The 18,843-nt window shown below is 33.0% G+C and overlaps 1 protein-coding gene and 1 long non-coding RNA gene across 2 annotated transcripts; one reads left to right on the forward strand and one right to left on the reverse strand.

Annotated features, from left to right (window-relative positions):
• Positions 1-407: 407 nt before the first annotated feature.
• Positions 408-18,218, reverse strand: LOC114316723 (hyperosmolality-gated Ca2+ permeable channel 1.2). The gene is made up of 12 exons (XM_028263407.2): positions 17,750-18,218; positions 16,099-16,441; positions 14,778-14,924; positions 13,283-13,418; positions 12,059-12,160; positions 10,655-10,774; positions 10,407-10,487; positions 9,184-9,524; positions 7,544-7,789; positions 4,325-4,649; positions 2,703-2,936; positions 408-1,286 (listed from the first exon to the last, which is right to left on the reverse strand). Exons 2-12 carry the CDS (start codon positions 16,410-16,412, stop codon positions 1,017-1,019), a joined length of 2,316 nt encoding a protein of 771 aa, XP_028119208.2. The 5' UTR covers positions 16,413-16,441; positions 17,750-18,218; the 3' UTR covers positions 408-1,016.
• LOC145798653 (uncharacterized) lies at positions 12,155-13,822 on the forward strand. Its single transcript, XR_014339956.1, has 2 exons — positions 12,155-12,985; positions 13,038-13,822. It is a non-coding gene; the product is annotated as an uncharacterized LOC145798653 (long non-coding RNA).
• Positions 18,219-18,843: the final 625 nt, after the last annotated feature.

Consider the following 18,843-nt stretch of genomic DNA (forward strand, 5'->3'; position numbering starts at 1 on the left):
AATAGTAGACATTTGGACTTCATGTTGCAAAAGTGTCAATAAAAAACTATTTTTTGTTTAATTATTCATAAGCATAATTCACCAATGACATTCACACTCCACTTTAAACCGTGTTTGAAGTACAAACTTGAATAAAAATTTAAAAAATAAAAAGAAAAAAATAGATAAAATGTGAATAAAATATAATTATATTTCACACACATTTTTCAAATCTCTACTCGAATCCATTTTCTAATCATATCTTAACCTCACACAAGGGAAGTATAAGAGACTACAAGCAGAGTGGATCATTTTCCTTAAATTCTTCCTTCCCTTGACAAATCCAATATCCAAACATCGCCTCAAAGGTGAAGGGGAAAAAAAAAAGGCACCAAAAAAGAGTTAAATGAACATCAAGCAATCCACCATACAATCCAACATGCTAATAATCAATTAAGAAAATTCCCATCATGTACTACTCAAAGTTGTTCTACCATTTGAGAGAGCTATACACTTCTGGTTTTGAATAGTATAATCCTACAAACAAACACAGGCCTAGTCTGGTGATTGAATTCTGCAGTGCAGAAGGATCATACAAGAACCGAGCTTCAGCCTCAAACAAACAAGTCCAGAGACCAACTTGACACCATCTAACCTGTAGACCAGTGGTTAAAAAATGGGGCCATTCGTGGACGCAGAAAAATTTGTGGTTATAACTCATATCTTTGTGAACCAACAAGCATTTCAATTCTCACATGTAAAATTTCACAAACTCGTCCTGATCTTCTTCCAGGGTTGCTGTTTCCACTGTCATAACATCAGAATCAATGTCTTTGAATTCAAAACCAGAGGCTGCACCACTCTCTCTCTCTCTCTCTCTCTGTATGTATATATATATTTATGTACATATACACACACAAACAACAACAAAGCAAAAAAAGAAAAAAAGTTATTTCTGCTAATTTACAGCGTGACCCTCCTTAACTGATTTAAACAATGCAAGGTGCCCAATGTACGAAGAGTCTCATGCTTAGGATTTACAGCAGTGAAAGTTCCTGAAACTCCTCCTCAGGCAGAGATGGCGACGAGTTGCTGCTAATTTTGCTGGGCAATGGTGTGTTTTTGCGTGACTGGCGCTTTGTGGGGACGAGCACACTCTCCTGGTCCCATTTTTCATTAATTTCTTCGTCTTCATCATCGTCATCACTGGCTTTGAAAATGGGATGGATATAAGCATTCAGGAGATAGCCTTTCAGATTGAGGTTTGGTTCCCTAGCGCGTTCTAGGGTATCTTTCATCATCGCTTCCTGAAATCCAAAACATACAAGGAAATGATGAGAAAACAACTTTAAATTAAAGACTAAACCATAAATAAGAAGAGTAACAATAATGTATGTGAGAATGCCATTAACTCAGCAATACAAGTTGTAAACATTAACGCTGTGTTTGGTTAGGGGATTTGGGAAGGGAAATGGAAAGGGAAATGGAAATGAAAGGAAAAGGAGAAAGAATTAATAGAATTCTAAATCCCAACTATGTTTGGTTGTGTTGGTTATAAAATAGAATTGATGCCCTAAAAGGTCTCCTATTTCTTTATTTATTTCTCACCCCCTTTCTTTTCCCATATATTTTTTATTATAACCAAACATAAATAGGATTACATTTCTCATTCCTTTTCCAAATCCCACCCCAAAAACCCCAACCAAACACAGCATAACAGCGTGCAACACCGTGACAAAGCACCCAAAGAAAAAACAACAAATAGGCAAACTAAAACATCTAAATAAGCATGCACAGATACAAGCACATGAAGTTTCAGCTATACAGAGGAAACAACTGATGTAGTAGTAACTCTGGTTTCATAGATTATGAATTTCTGAACACCTGTAACGGATATTTAACTAATGCATCCATGGTCTTTGCAGACAATATTGATGTAGGATAGCCGGAGAATAGTGTGCATGCCTAAAAAGGTGCACATTGTAAGAAAAGCTACTATTTTTTGTGATAAAAGTTGCGAATTTTTGTGATGGAAGTTACAGTTTTTGTGATGGAAGTTATGAATGGCAAAATTATGGTGTGCACCCATGAAGTTATGAATAACAAGGTTATGCTTTTTGTAGTAAAAGTTATACTTTTTGTGATGAGTAAAAAGTAAACCTTTTTGTGCTAAAAATTACACATTTTGTGGTATAAGTTATCCTTTTGTGTACAAGCCACAAAGCCACAAGGTGGTGAATGTTATCTAGCCTTTAATGGGGAGGGAACACTTCAATCAACTAAAACAAACCTCAACCCTAAAAAAATTTAAAAAATAAAAAAATCTTAATACTCAAAACTAAATTCTCTTGATTCAATTCAATATTCAAAGTTGAATAATCCTAACACATAACGGCCTATTCATAGGTATCCAAAAAAACCCTAATTAAGTGTTTTCAAATAAAACAATCAAAATAATCAAATCTTACCTAGTATTATAATATTGATATAATTTTTAAAAATCTCAAGTTTCCAAATTTGCTCGATTCTTTTCTCATAGACACTTTTTCTGTCCATATCACACATCTCCCATATTTCTAATGTGACAATCAATTCAACCTTAACTTTCAATCTTTAGTTGAGCAACAAGAATACAAGATACATTTATATATATATGCATGTATGTACGGAATTACTAGAGTGATAAAAACACATATGTTTGCAAATTGTGAATTCCTACAGACCTGCAATGGATATCTGATAAATGCAGGTTCATAACGACCTTTGCAGAACAAATGGAACGTTATGGTCAGTACGGGAAGAGCAATGAGAAATGGTGTTGACTGAGCAGCTTGTTTTGTACTTATCAATCCCATTAGAAGAAGCTGCGAGATAACCAATGCAGCTATTACACGTCCATGGACATCAGGCCAAAATGCCGCACCACTTTCATACTCTTGGTTGTAGACATTTATGATCTGCATTATAATAGAAAAACTATTATTACGAAAGCTAATAGATACAACAAAATGACTGCATCGACAAACTACAACATAGTCCAGCCAAATTTTAGAATAGACTGAAAGGTGAAAGCACACGTCCCTGACAGGACACTCCCGTGCCATGCCATGGGGCCACCCTTCCTAATAAATTGACCGGTCCAAGTCTACTAAATAACATTCATATATATATATATATATATTCTGAAAACATATCTTGTGGTGAGACTATCATAAATTCATGAAAGAATTAGGCAGTGATGGAGACTACAAAAATTAGAGAAATGTTCTAGAATTTCTCAAAGAGAAGAAAAAAGAAAGTTTCAAGCACATGAGAATCAGAAAATATTTCAAGACAAAAGTTTGTCTTTCCCATAAATCCATATTTAATAAGAGCTACATATGACTTGCAAATAATAATAAATAAATAAATAAACACAATGCAAAAATCAGTTGCAAGATGTTACCCATTACAAAAGCAGCAACAAATGAGTCCAAGATGTAAGGTTGATATTACAAGCAGTGTAAATTCATTGGTGAGTTGAGAAATTTCATAGTTTGTTGGTCAACAGGTCCAATTGATAAAACAAAAACAATTCTGGTAAAGAAAAGACATTCACAAGACTTCAAATAATTGAAGGAAAACTATAAGGTATTTAGTTATCAAAAAAGGAAACTATAAAACATCCATGATATTTCCAGGATAATGCTCAAGGTCAAGGCATTTAGCCCTATCAATTTAGAGCCGGAAACAAAATATTTCCATACAGTTTGGGACAAATAAAATAGAACTATAATAGCGAAAATCTAAAATTGGTACCAAAATTTCAGCATGAGGTACCGCTACAGTCACAATGAAGGTACAAGTAAATTTCATGTAAGCCCTGTTTTGGCTTATATGTGCTTTCAGGTGGATAGAAGATTTACCAAAAGTGTCGACTATAAAGAAATGCGTATTATCTAGACTCGTGCACACCTGAAAATAGACAAATATATAGATGGCAATTAATTTGCCCGGTAAGCATTGTTTTGGCTTATATGTGTTTTCAGGTGGATTTCAATATTTATCAAAAGTATCAACTATAAAGGAATGTCTAGTTCCTACACTCGCACTCGCACCTGAAAATAGGCAAAATATTTAGACAAATACCACATGAATGCCAAATTATGAAGACTTCCGAATGCCTATTGGAATTTATCAGAAGCTAATGGTGGTGTCCTATTGTCCACATATTAGATTAATCTCATTTGTAGTGGGGTTTCTATCACATGCCCACACAATCATATGCATATGATGTTTGTGCATCTTGACTCTACAATCTCTTCTATCAAAGATCTTATGGATAGATTTTACTCTGAATTTTTACCTGATGGCGGTATACAACATATGCCAGACCAAAGAAAACCAGTATGAAAGGAAGTAGAAGCGGTGTCACCACAGCATAAACAAGGCCTAGTAAAAAATAGAGTTGTATTTGAGGTTCGCCAGTGTTGAAACCCAGAGACCCTGGATCCATTGCTTCCTCCCTATCCTTTTCAGTCTTCACCAAGAAAAAATTCTTCAAGTGATAGAAAATCAATGGTTTCAACCTTAAAATTTCCCCAGCAATACCAGCCCATCCATCAACCATTATATATGTTATAAAGAAAGTTGCTTTCATTGGAATTGCCACACCAATGGTTATAGGGATCCTGCAAAAATTAAAACTTATCATTATAGTCTGCACAATCTCAAACTAAAAGGCAGCACTTGATAATATGAATTGATCGCTAAAGCTAATATACAAGCATAATATAGCAGAAGACACTAGAAACCAAAAGTCTGATTCGACAGGGAATAATAGAATCAGCTGATAAATGAGTCACTCAACAAGAAGGTAGGACAAATATATTTTGTAGTATTGAGGGTGGATAACAAGCTTAGAATACAAGGGAAAGACGCTAAAGCAAGACTAATTCACAAGCCAATAACAAGCAAAGATGCCATTCACAAGAAAACGGTAAAAATCCACCATGTTTGTTTCCAATTTTTTGAAAACACTTTTCAGAAAATTTTACTTTATTTTTTTCCGTATTTTTTTATTTTTACTGAATTTTTTTTAATATTTTAAGCAATTTTTTTTTTAATTTTTAGACACATAACATAAATACACTTAAAAAGTATAATTTTCGTAAAAAAAAATTCACTAAATATCAAAAATACAAAAAAAAAAAAATACTAAAATTCAGTATATTTTTCATATTTTTGTGTATTTATTAATTTTTTAAAATATTTTTTCACAAATATTTTACTTTTTAGATACATCTAAGTAAGGTGCATCTAAAAAAGTAAAAAAAATGCTTAAAATTTTAAAAATATTCACCAAAAACAAAAAAAGACAAAAAACAAAAAATTCAGTTTTTAGAAAACTGAAACCAAACACACTAAATAACAAATGAACTAAAAAAATTTAATGGGGGTTCATAAGTCTAGATTTCAATTCTGGCAAATATATTTTGTAGTCTTGAGGGTGGATGACAAGCTTAGAATACAGGTGAAAGATGCTAAAGCAAGACTAATTCACATGCCAATAACAAGCAAAGAAGCCATTCACAAGATAACTGCAAAAATAACTAGAAACCACAAGTTTGATTCGACAGGGAATAATAGAATCAGCTGATAAATGAGCCACTCAACAAGAAGGTAGGACAAATATATTTTGTAGTCTTGAGGGTGGATAACAAGCTTAGAATACAAAGGAAAGATACTTTCACATGCCAATAACAAGCAAAGAAGCCATTCACAAGATAACTGCAAAAATCGTTGTCTTTCTAAATAACACATGAACTAATAAAATTTAATGGAGGCTCATAAGTCTAGATTTCAATTCGGGAAAATATATTTTGTAGTCTTGAGGGTGGATAATAAGCTTAGAATACAAGGGAAAGATGCTAAAGCAACACTAATTCACATGCCAATAACAAGCAAAGAAGTCATTCACAAGATAACTGCAAAAATAATTTTGTTTCTAAATAGCACACGAAGTAATAAAATTTAATGGAGGTTCATAGGTCTAGATTTCAATTCTGGCATTACAGTCTACGCCACAACTTTTATTAACTCCATAGGTGAGAAAGAACCAACCGGGGCAAGCACAGTTGGCCAGAACCTTTTCACCTTGCTAGGAGGTCAAGGGTTAAAATCTTGGCACATGCAAAACCCCAATCAATGTAGAAATAAGAAAAATAAGAAAAATAAAAACTCTATACGCAAGAAAGACCATCTTTCCTTTTTGCAAACATGAAAGAAAAGCATAATCCAGATTTGAAAATATGACGACTCCTTAATTAAAAGAAGATAATAAGTGGGATTTCACTTCTCTCATGCAGTATTTGACCACAATTACATGCAACAGAAAGCTCTGTAATCCTGCTCCTGTAAGCTACTTGGTTTGACTTTTATTCCTCATTGCTTTTATTGTTCCAGTCATAATGTTTACAAAAAATTGCACTATCCTTCACTATAAGAACATGAATTTTTTCTAAAAGGAAAAAAAAAATAAAAAAAATAAAAAAAAAATAGAAGAACACAGCATTACTTTTCTTATATCATTTAATGTAACATAATTCAATATCTCAATTTAAACAAACATACATAAACACAGGCATCCACCCACTCTGCATTAGCAAAACAAGAGGAAATATGGTACTGCCCCAAACTTTAATATTATCGCATGTGATGCTATTCAGATAAATATATATATATATATATATATCATTATTTATGCACACAAACAAAGAAATAGGCATCCAAACCAATATAATGCTATCCAACTTTAATATTAAGGCCTCGTTTGGGAACAGGCTAATTTAGTAACTTTTTGGCTATTTGGCTAAAATATGAGCTAAAAAAAACTAGTATGTTTGGGATGACTTTTTGGATTTTTACGAAAAGATGTGCAAAAAGTAGAGAGAAAAGAGAATCTTTGACTTTTTGGTATGAGTTGTTAGCTTTTTGGCTAATTTAGTAACTTTTTGACCTTTTGACTAAAAGGGAGGGTTTCCAAACGAGGCCTAAGTTATCAAACCAATATACATAAATATAAACACACACAAACACAGACATCGACTGATCACCTCTAATATTACTGCATTCAGAAAGATAAAGGCTGTGTTTGGTTTGTATTTGTGAAACAATTTTGAAAAATAATTTTCTAGAAAGAGTTTACAAAATTTGAAAATTTGTTTGGTTGTATATTTTGAAAATAGCTTTGGTGTTTTAGAGTTTGGGATAATTTAATTTTTTTTTTTTTTTTTGGAGTAGATGGGTGTGAGAGAAAAAGTGATTGATTAATGTGTAGGATGTGAGAGAAGGAGAGAGGAGAGAGAAGAGGGAAAAAATGATTGATTGATGTGTAGTAGAGAGACAAGTGATTTTGGTTTTTTTTTTTTCAAAAAAATTTTTGAAATTTTTTCTCAAAAAATGTCTCTCATCTTAGGAGACAAACCAAGCAAGGCCAAACTACAGGAGAATCATAAATGGATAGATTGCCGGAAGAACAAGGATACACTGGTCAACAATATGAAAGAAAGTTAGACAAACATACTCCTTCGGCGACTGGTTAATAAATGAATTTAGTTGCTCAAACGCAGTTCCTGTGATTATGCTCCCAAGAAATACATTCACAAAGTTGAAGATGTAATATCTAGATGCAGATCTCCTCTCAAGTGATGATATACTTATAAAGCCTTCAACTTTAGACATGAACATCAGTATTGCAGGCAGAAAGATGAGGAAAAGCTTCAAAGCAATCCCAGGTAGAAAACCTTGGATGAACGACTTGATGAAATGTCTGCATAATAGATCAAGGTATTATTAGTAAGAAGCAGCTGTAACCATTTGAGAAACCGAAAGTACATGCATGAACTATGAATGCTTATCACTAATACTCAGAACAAACTTAGGTGCCACTGGACTACTGTACTATAGAGAATCCAAACTAAAACAATTATGGTTCAGTTTAAGAATAAGAATAAAGAGACCAACAAAAAGAAAGAAAGAAAGAAAGAAAGAAAGAAAGAAGAAGAAGAAACAAGAACCATGACGAGTTTAAATTTTAAAATTCATATGAGCAAATACACCCAAGTTTAAAATTATTCATACCCAACCCTCCCATAATGCGCTGGAAATTTACAACTTGAAACTGGCTGCCGAAATTCAACAGCATATTCTATAATTTGGGGAAATTCAAAATAAGAAATCCAAGATCAGTGCTCTCCAAATTTCACCTTTTTGTGACTTGTTATGGCAAAGGCAAAATGAGAAAAACTAAAATAGGATAAACACACAAGCACACATAGGATTTATGTGGTTTGGCTATAAGCCTATATCTGTGGGCAAAGAACGGAGGAGTTTCACTATGAATGTAGAGATTGCAATTAGTTGGCATTCTCTCAACAACTCTATTACAAAAGCTCACAAGATCATCATAACCTTAGAACCCTGAAATAATCTCGCCATTTGCCTATTAATCAGGTTGTGCAAGTTGCCAACAGGTAATAAACATAATCTAGGTTTAATTCAAAATACACCCACATCAAAGTGTCATTTGTCATTTCTATTGCTTCTACAGTTTCTCATATGCATCTGTTCTTCAATTGCTTTGATTGTCTATGGCAGCAACCAAAAATCTCTGGGAAGAATAATTCTCCATTAAGACAAGTTTTTCTATCTAGAACTACTCCTTTAAGACAAGTTTATCTATCTAGAATTAAGGTTGCACTACTTCAACAATAATAAATATTGATCTCTTACATAGTTGCTATTATAAGGAAAAGGTGAGCCATAAATACAAAGTGAATAAAATAGATTTAAGCCTCATAGCATTGTTAAATATTAATAATTCTATCACAAATATGTAATACTCCTTATGTCCACTCAGCCCACTTTCTCTTCAGTAGTTAAACATATGCTGAAGTGCAAGTGCCTTACTGCCTATGTCTAAGTACTATATGAACCTTATCTTTGAATGAATAGTTTTAACAATGTGATAGACAAAGTTCACATTAACTCATGTGAAATTTATAAGAACATAAGAAGATGTAAGCAAAAAATTCGCATTAACTCGTGACTAGGTACTGCCTAAAATGTCAAATGCACAAAAATTAACCTCACTTCATCAACAAACTGATCCAGGTTACCTAAATACAAATTCATGAATGAACATTCATGATCCAGCATACTCACATATCAATAATGACCTTTAGGAATGGCAACTTTTTCTCAATACCCTCGATGTTTGCAAGGGATTGTACCAATGCAATTGGGATCATGAAGAAGAATGTGAGGAAGAAGAAGGCAACAGCAATTATAAGCCTCTTAATTGTCAATTGAACATAAGGAATTGCCAGGTTTTGCCAAAATATGTCACGTGGCTCTGGGGCCCATTCTGTCAACCATAATGTTGGATCTCTGGATTGCTGGGTTTGTGCACAAACGGCAGCACCCCACCGAGTTTTGAAGGAGACAAATGCTGCTGGCATAATAGACTTTGGATCATTTGTAACATTTTCTCGTTCCGCAGCTATCTGAATATGAGGTATCCAAGAAACATCATTAATTTGGGGTTTCAGAAATGAATGAATACCAGATTGCAGACAGAAAAATAAAAATATTATTAACTGACATGAGCTTTGAACCATAAGCCAACTGCAGATGCTAATACTGAATGTAGCAGATAATCAACTTCAAATTCAACTTAACTGATGCATGAGTATTTCAGTTAAAAGTTCTTTAACATATAAGAAATATGACACGGAGACATAAACAACATTCTAAACAGTTTATCCTTTAGGTAGATCATTTCAGTCATGAAAATAGCAACATCAAGTGTGCATTTGTCATTGTAAAACATGTTTATTTGTCTAGCAGAATTGGTACGGTCAACACGCAATCATGAGCAATAGAAGTAGTTAAATAAGGGACATAACCTTTTTTTTTTTGGTTTTAGTAACATGGAAGGGAAGTCTTAAGCAATCATTTGTGGTTTCATCAAATGGGCAAGTAGGAAACAGACAAAATTCAGTTGAAAGAGAAGTCATATCTATGGACTCCTATGTTGGTTGTCATGTAGTCCCTTGGGTATTTTTTCTCTAGGGCTGCCAGTTGGTATTCATTTCTGTATTCTCTATTTTCTTTTGTTGTTTTCAAGGATGTTTCTTATCCCTTTATGTTTCGTACCTCAAGAACTCAAATAGAGTCATTTGTACCTTGAGAAAAAATATATATATATATATTAAACATACACTCCAACAAATTTAAGCAGTACACACAAGTTTGTGAATACATACGTATGCATACATGTAGGCTCCGTTAGACAGTATAGTGCTATGAAAGGATAACAAACCAAACAAACGCTTAAATTGAAAAAGAAAATTATTATGTGGGAGAATTTTAACAATGGGTATTACTTCTTTGGATAATCTCTCGATTTCAGATGTATGAAAATCAATTGCATCCACCTTATCCCCACAGAGGCCAAGGAAACCAGTCTGCCAGTTAAAACATACAAAAGAGAACAGGGGTCAGTATCATAAATTGAAAAACAGCATTTCACCAGAACAAAAAGGTAACTAGCAGCATATGAGAAAATATAGTAACTCTGCAAGCAATAAATAGAAAAATCATTTGTTGAGGACATCGCATTACACAGCTGTACCTTCATGAGAGGCCGTCGTGATTGATTTCTAGAATATTTTAATTGATAATAATCCAGCCAGTTTTGCTTTTTCTTCTTCTCATTGACCAATTTTGCAAGTTTGTTTGCATTGAATACGACCTGCATAAAATTTTCCAAATGAGAACAAAGCTGTATAGTATTTCAATTTCACATAATGTGCAATTCAACAAACTTACAGGTCAGGTCAGAAAGGAAATAACTGAAATAAATAGTTAGGAGGAAAGAGGTGGAAAATGCGAAAAGACTAAAGATGGAACTTTTGAAGCGTTTGATTTAGCATGAGAGTGGTGGAGGAGAGTGCAAAAAAGGTTAAATTTCTTGTATGACCCATATCGACATGGTAACTTAGGTTTCAGCTTCTTACAAAAAACACATGACTTTTTTATTCTTTTTTCTTTTTTTCCGCCTCATGAAGGTATCCAGTAGTTATCTCACTTGCCAATTTGTCCATGATATATCAGTTCCTCCATGTCCTCTTTCCTGCCCCCATCACCAGCACCCTACTCACAAGAAAACAAATTTTCCTTGAACTTTTCTATCTTTTACCTCACTTTCTATGACTTTCACTTTTCTCATAATTTTCACTCTAGTCAAATCCTAATGGAAAATTTTACATAGTATTTTTTTTTTTTTTTGGGAACAAATATTGTATATCTCAAATAATAGTTTTCCTTAGGAACCACCACAATGTCCTTCTCAGCTGATTATTTGACACAAAAATCATCATTATGTCATAAGATCAGCAAGTAAAATAAAATACATTCCTCTTGTTGATCTAAACAAGGAGTATTCAGTAAAACAATTAACTTCACCATACAACATAAATTTCCTCCATATATGCCTGAATTTATACTTTCAAATATCATTTTATATCTTGATTTATATAACCTAATGCAAGAAGTTTCTTTGCTAACTACAAAAAGAAAAACATATCCTGATTAATATCCTTAAAATACAATATAATGAGTGTTGTTGAGGTCCACTGACATTCAGTTTTTCTGTCACTTCCATTTCATTCTCCAATAAACTTACAACCAACCATCAGCCTCTAACTCTAAATAGAATTGTCTAACCCCGGGGCAAGTGTTGACCCTTCAACTTTGTGTACTACCTGGTTTTCTTGCTATTAACACATAATACTCCAATAGGGACGAAAAAGATGGCCATTCTTACAAATAAACTTAACAGATTATAGCTGCATCTAAGTTATATGTTTCCCATCATAATAGAATCAATTTCATTCATAACAAGTACAGGACTCAGATGACATCCCTTCTTTTGATCTTTTTTTTTCCTCGCTTGTTGCATCCACGTAACTACTTGTGTTTGAATGTATAAATGTTTATGCAAGTATTTATTAATGGAGTGTTAGCACGAGCCAACCTGATGAGTAAGATAGTGATCTGGATGGTTGACCAGGAAAAAGTGCTCCACAAGCTCGCTAACTGATTCATCAGGGTCTGGTGGTACATTCCTAACGAGGACCTGTGAACAATCAATTTCATCAACCAAGTTTGTAGATGCATGACATTGGAGAGAAGAAAAGTAAATGAGAATAAGGAATAGAAGGGAAGAAACAGGAATAATAATCAACGCACAACTCATAATACAGCCTAAGTAGGCAGGCCATCTAAAAACTATGACATATTGGCCTATATTCATAGGCTTCATAGAAAACCAAGGTACCAAAAAAAAAAACTACAATAATAAAAATCCTAATAAAACAATAAAACTAATAAATATAAAATAATGCCAAAATAAATCATTAAATCCCGAAACTTCAATTAATCTTTATCCAATGCCTTCACGATTCCCATCAGTTTTCCTCATAGAGTAGGAACTTGGTAGACATGTGAGCATCAATAAACATCTCAATAATTTGTTACTGCAAACTACAAGGTGCCGAATTTGCCAAATGCCCAAGACCACTTAGTAACTGAAATCAACCATTGCTTGTTAATGACGGACACCATATTAAGTTAGAAAATGGATAACAAGAAAGCGACATATCATGGCCACCACAACTTTGTGTTAAACAAAAAAACAAATCTACCGCAAAAAAAGTTGCATAATGACAACAAATCACCAGATTTCTTGTAATATTCAGATGCTAATATCATTACTGCAATGTACTATTTCTAGAAAATACAAACCAAGAGATTCCCAAGAAGAAGCATCAAATGAAAAATAAATAAAAAATATGAGAAAAAAAATTATTGAAAAGAAAATGATGTATGAAGATTACTAGTCCTTGAATGCCTTCCTAGAGGCTAGAGATCAAATTATAAGAACAGGGTAACTGGAAGCAAGGTGCAAATGAGAAGATGAACAAGAAGGTGCAAATGAGAAGATGAACAAGAAGGTGCAAATGAGAAGATGAACAAGAAGGTGCAAATGAGAAGATGAACAACAATTGCTATCTAAATATGGTACTAGTGCAAAAAAGAATATCACAAGGTCTTTATTAACAAAAAAAAAAAAAAAAAAACAAAACAAAACAAAACAAAAAAAAAGTTTAAACCTGAATGAAGACAAAGAATTGCAATGAAATAATAAAAACATTATATTCTTTTAAATCAAACTTCAATGAGACAGACTGCATCATACCGTGAATTGATCAGGACGACGTCTTTCTGAGGCAAGAAAATGCAAACGCATTGATGCAATTGTTTCATACTCTTTTCGTAATACATAGCATGTCCAAAAAGTGAACACATAGGTGATCACTATATGAGCCCAAAATCTGCAATCCCAAAACAATGAACATCATTGATTACACCAGAGTAGTTCCGCCAGTAAAACTAAACAAGTACACCAGAGTAGTTCCGCCAGTAAAACTAAACAAGTACAGACTGTCATATTAAGTACAGACTGGTATATGACTATATGCTAATATAATCAGTTAATCATTCACTGAAGCCAATACTGAGATTTACATCATACTATATATCTTAAACAGCTTATTCTCCTAGTCATCTCACATTTCCCTCTAAATAAGAAGCACCTAGGGCTAAACTGAGACAAGTGGATCTGAAAAACATATATATATATATATGTATACATATGAACCTGATTTGACTGTCAATTCACGGGCCATTTCCTAGGACCAGATGATGGGTTGGATTAGGATTACCATAAAGTCAGAGTGTAAAACATCAAGTCCAACAGATAAACAAGTTGGCTTAAGGTTGGGGAATTGTGGGGCACCCACCAGGCACCATGCCAGTGATAAACTGATGCCAACTTTACCTTCAAGTGATGGCTTCTAAGAAGCCAAGAGGCCCCCCTGCTTGAATCCAAGGAAATAGCCAACAAGTAGGAGATAAGCCAAAGCAATTATACCACAATGGTAAGAGTGCTGACAGGGCACCAAAAAAGGCTTACAACACCTAAAAAGGGAAGGGTTGGTTACAATCTTACTGTCTGTTCAAATAAAGGGAAACTTTTTTTAAAATATATATATACAACAAATGTTAACATCGACCAAAAAGGAACGGGGGCCTCCATGCACCAGATGGAGGGAAGCTTCTTATCAGGCTTCAGAATATTTGCAATTGTTTCTTCATAATTAGTATGAGAAGGGCGCGTGGCATGAAAAAAATATGGTGCAATAGAACCAACAGTCACCCTGATGACAATGCTATGAATTCAACATTTGTATGGCAGACCAGGCAACAGGCCTGTAAGAAATATGTCTAGTATCAGCAGCAAACTTGGGCACCAAGCCCTAGTTTTACCACAACCTATATGGTTCTTGGGTCTGAGCAATAGGGAGAGATCAGGGGTCTTGAAATTGTTGGGTCCAATCTCTAACAACTTTTAGATAAATTTATTTTCAGAGTAAAAAGTACAAGCCCAGCAAGACTTCAAATTTTTCTATCAATTAAATTTGATTGGAAAAAAAATTATAAGAAAAATAAATGAGTACTTCAATTCTGGCACATTTTGATACAATGCTGAAAATAGAAGTCATAATAACACTAAAATATAGTGTAACTATGAAGGCATGACGAATGCTGATGGAATATGTCAAAATTCATGAATATTAAAAAACAGTGAGGTAGTATGCTTAAAAGCTTGCCATAAAAAGAAAGATTCTCACTTGTGTGATCCAAGGGGGATGTTAGATATAGAAAGCTTATCAATTTCACTGTAAGTTACATTTTGTCTCTGTAATGTGTCATTAGTCCAGTTAACTGGTACCAGGATAGCCCACGCAATGAATGTCATAGGAACAAAAATTTTGAGTCTGCATAAATCAAAGTGCAGAAATCAGCACAAGACAAAAAATTTCAAAAATGTCAAAAGAGCATTTAATTGAAATGATAGGCTCATGGCACAAAGCAATAAAAGTTACTGATACCAACACAGAGATATCTTATACCCAACAATGTTAAAAAGCAAATTTGAAATTAGAAAGCAAAGAAACATAAAGCTTTTCAGTTATAGTTAATGCAGGCATTAAATTATACAATTATATTCAGTAGTTCACATAGGCACTGTTTGGGGAGGGTGAGTTAAGGCTATTATAGCCTAAAATGCAAAATAAGCCCAAAAGTCAATACTGTTCACAGTTTTCTTAAAAAAAAAAATATATATATATATATATATAGGCTGCAGCCGGACAGTGTTGTCACAGCCAAAAATTGTTACATCAAGGGTTAAATTACCATTTTGCCCCTTTACATCCAATTAAAAAAATATAATTTAGGGACAAATTTGTCATTTTAAATTCAAACATCATTTCAACACACTTTTCAATACAACAACTCAACTAAAAATTCATTTCATCTTCCCAAACACAAAAACTAAAATAGCCAAAAAGCCAAATAGCCTACTAAAATAGCCACTTCCCAAACGAGGCCATAGTCACATAGATACAGGGATTGTAATTCTGCTGAACTCAAGTCATATAGAAATTCAATGCCTCCTGCCAATTCAAGATACCACTTTTAAAGCTATAATTTTAAGTGTAAGCAACAAAGTGTAGTCTCTAAAACCAGAAAAATCCCTTTTGATACCATAATTTGACTAGATTACAAAAAAAAAAAATCAAACTTTTTGTTTCTTTTTTCCTTTTCAGATTCCATGGGCAACATTTTTTTTTTTTTTTTTAGTTTCCTCAATAATTAGAATCTCAAATTTTGATTTAACAAGCCTTTATTTTTTATGATTCACTTGGTTCCAGAGTACAAGGAAAACGAACATAGAACTCCAAATCATAAAACTATTTTGAATAAGCATGTTTACAAAAGGCTTTCAAAGTTTTCATCTTTGCTTCCATTACCTTGGCTACTACTTTATGGAACATTGATGAATATGTTCTGTCAATTTTGCATAGCACATGATAGTTCAGCATACAAGCTACTTGGCAAATCATAACAGGATACAAATTCTGAGATTATAGGATTATAGTAGCATACCCTAGCAAGTAAATCCGTAAATAAACAGCAGAATCCAATCCTGCATGGTCAATAAGCTCAAGTTCAGGCATTTTCAGTGCCTCGGGCATCCAATTCAGAAACCTCAAATATGATTTGAAGTCCAAATTGACAAACTTGCTTACGAATGCGCCAGACTGCGTTGGACTGCTTCTTAAACCCTTAAGGTACCATTTTGGAAAATATACCCTATCATTGAAAGGTTGAAGCCGTAATATGGCAAATGCCACTAAGAAAATAACTGCAGTGAGAATATTGATAGCTGCCGCAAGGCCCATATCTGCAAGCGTAGCCATCTAGCCCCTCTACAATACTGCCAATCTCCCTATCAAAAAAGCAAGTTGTTATTCATAACCAAGATTACATGCAAAATAGAAGTAAGGTTTTAGCCCAAAAGCCACTACAAGTTCTCAAATCATTCTCTCTACTTTTTTGCACGTCTTTTCACAAAAAGCCAAAAAACACTAAAAAAACCAACTCCCAAACGAGCCCTAAATAAAGTGTTCTTTAAACATCATTATAGAATTTACCTACAAATCATGGTATACAACAATCAATGCAGACTTGGAATTCCAAACTATAGATTTCCCTAAGCAGTTTTTTAAATTCCTATCATAAATGAACATATCATCACCAAATAATGAGGCATACAATAATATTTGCTTAAACGAACCTCTGCTCCTCAATTGAGACTATTTTAGTAACTTTTTGGCTTTTTAGCTAAAATATGAGGTAAAAAAAATTAGTATGTTTGAGATGACTTTTTGGCTTTTTACGAAAAGATGTGCAAAAAGTAAAGAGAAAAATGAATTTTGACTTTTTGGTATAAGTTGTTTGGCTTTATAGTTTTTTTTAAGTAACTTTTTGACTTTTAGGCTAAAATAAGCACTTGCCAAACGAGGCCTAGTCAAAGATATGTGAAACAATTCCAAAATTTCAACATCAACAAAACAAAGCCCAAGAAAATTCAACAAAACTAGTTTTTTTTTTTCCTTTCAAAATTAATGAAAAAATAGAGAAAATACTATCTAAAAAGGAGTATAATAACTCCATAATTTAGGTTGTTAGCTACTTTTATGTCGACAATTCTCATAATTACAATTTGATGAACAAAAAGAAATATAAAAAAAAAGAATTTGGGCACAAAAAAAAGCAGAATTGATATTTCCAAAGCAGAAAAAAGTTTTACAGGTCTCCTTCAAAGCTGAAAAGATTCCAACCTTTCAATTTTAATAAAAAATCCAAATTCCTAGCCACTACAAGTAAACTAGATTTTTTTAATTTTTTTTTCACCAAAACAATGAAAAATTAGGTAAAATACGATTTAAAGAAGAACACTATACTATAACTTAGTAAATTTTGTTAAATCCTTTTTCTGTCAACAATTCTCATCATTCCAATTTGATTAACAAAAAAAAAGAAAAAAATAAATTAAAAAGAACTCCAGAATACAATTTTCCATGTTTCACCAACTGACTAAAAAATTAAAAATCAAAAAACACAAAATTCATATTTTATCATGTCACTTTAGTTAATTTCAGCAAAAGTTACATATATTTCCACCAATACATACATACATACATACATATACATATAGATACAAAATATGAATACAGAAGGTAGAAATTCATACTCTTGATTTGTGTGATGTCTCTGAGCTCTATTCAGTTGTGGTAATGCAAGAGAGCCAAAAGCATAGAAAATTGAAGCTTTTGAGACAGAGAAATAAGAGAGTTAGCAGATCTGAGAGTGTTTAGGATAGCTTCAGAGTCTCAATCAAAACAAAGAACATTCCCCAACTCTCCAGCGAGGTAAAGTGATATCCAAGCTATAAACTGATTTTGGAAGCAAACGAAAACGATACACTGATTTTCTAGTTTTGTTTGGTTAGCAAGAAAATTTGGGCAAGTATTTTCATGTCTCGTTTTGGAAATGATCAGTTAGTTTGGATTTAAATATTATTTTTAAAGTGAAATAAAATGACTAGTGACCTCCAGGCGTCGGCAAGGAGAAGTTATTTGGTGCTCCTCGGGCACGGATGCTTCAGATGTATTACCATTGGTCAAAAAAAGTTATTTTTTACTAATAGAACATGCTGATGTGGTGTTTTCATTTGATTTTTATTGGTTAAAATAATATGACTCACTATCTTTTCTTTTTGTCTATTTTTAAGAAAAAATTAGATACTTGTCCTTTAATAAATAGTATTAAGTAATATTATAAAATTATTAACTAACTTTTTGAGTGTCAAAATCATAATTCTATATTAAATTATCGGAGAACATGGAAGATATACCGATTTATAATTGATGAAGAAGGCTCAACGATTTTTTGTTTCTAAAAATTTATGTCTCTGTCTTAAATTACTTATAATTGTTGAATATATTTGAAGGAGAAAGAAAAAAAAAAAAAAAAAAAAACCAATCATGAGAAGAGGAGATCAAGAGAGTGAGTTAAAAATAGAATTTAAGTCATTATTCTTTAAATCATTCAAAACTATTAAATCATAGAATAATGACTTGCACCCCTTCTCTTCCCACGATTGGTTTTTATTTTATTTTATTTTTTTTTCTTGTCCTCTAATCACCACCCGTCACGTATTTATAGAGTGATAGAGTGATGATCGAAAAGAGTCTCGATCATCACCCTAATTTAAAACTCAGATCAAAAAATGATTTAAAATAAGGGAACAGAAATTTTTAAAGCGAGAGGATCCAGAAGATAGCT

The sequence above is a fragment of the Camellia sinensis genome, chromosome 9, assembly GCF_055761805.1.
Source record: "Camellia sinensis isolate YWXY chromosome 9, ASM5576180v1, whole genome shotgun sequence".
NCBI lineage: Eukaryota > Viridiplantae > Streptophyta > Magnoliopsida > Ericales > Theaceae > Camellia > Camellia sinensis.

Excerpts from the sequence above, each read along its gene's own strand:
- LOC114316723 (XM_028263407.2), bottom strand. The coding sequence starts at position 16,412 with ATGGCTACGCTTGCAGATATGGGCCTTGCGGCAGCTATCAATATTCTC. Across the intron at positions 10,775-12,058 it reads ATCACTATCTTACTCATCAG|GTCGTATTCAATGCAAACAA; the intron begins GTTGGCTCGTGC and ends AATTTTATGCAG. Across the intron at positions 9,525-10,406 it reads TCGAGAGATTATCCAAAGAA|ATAGCTGCGGAACGAGAAAA; the intron begins GTAATACCCATT and ends CCTCATATTCAG.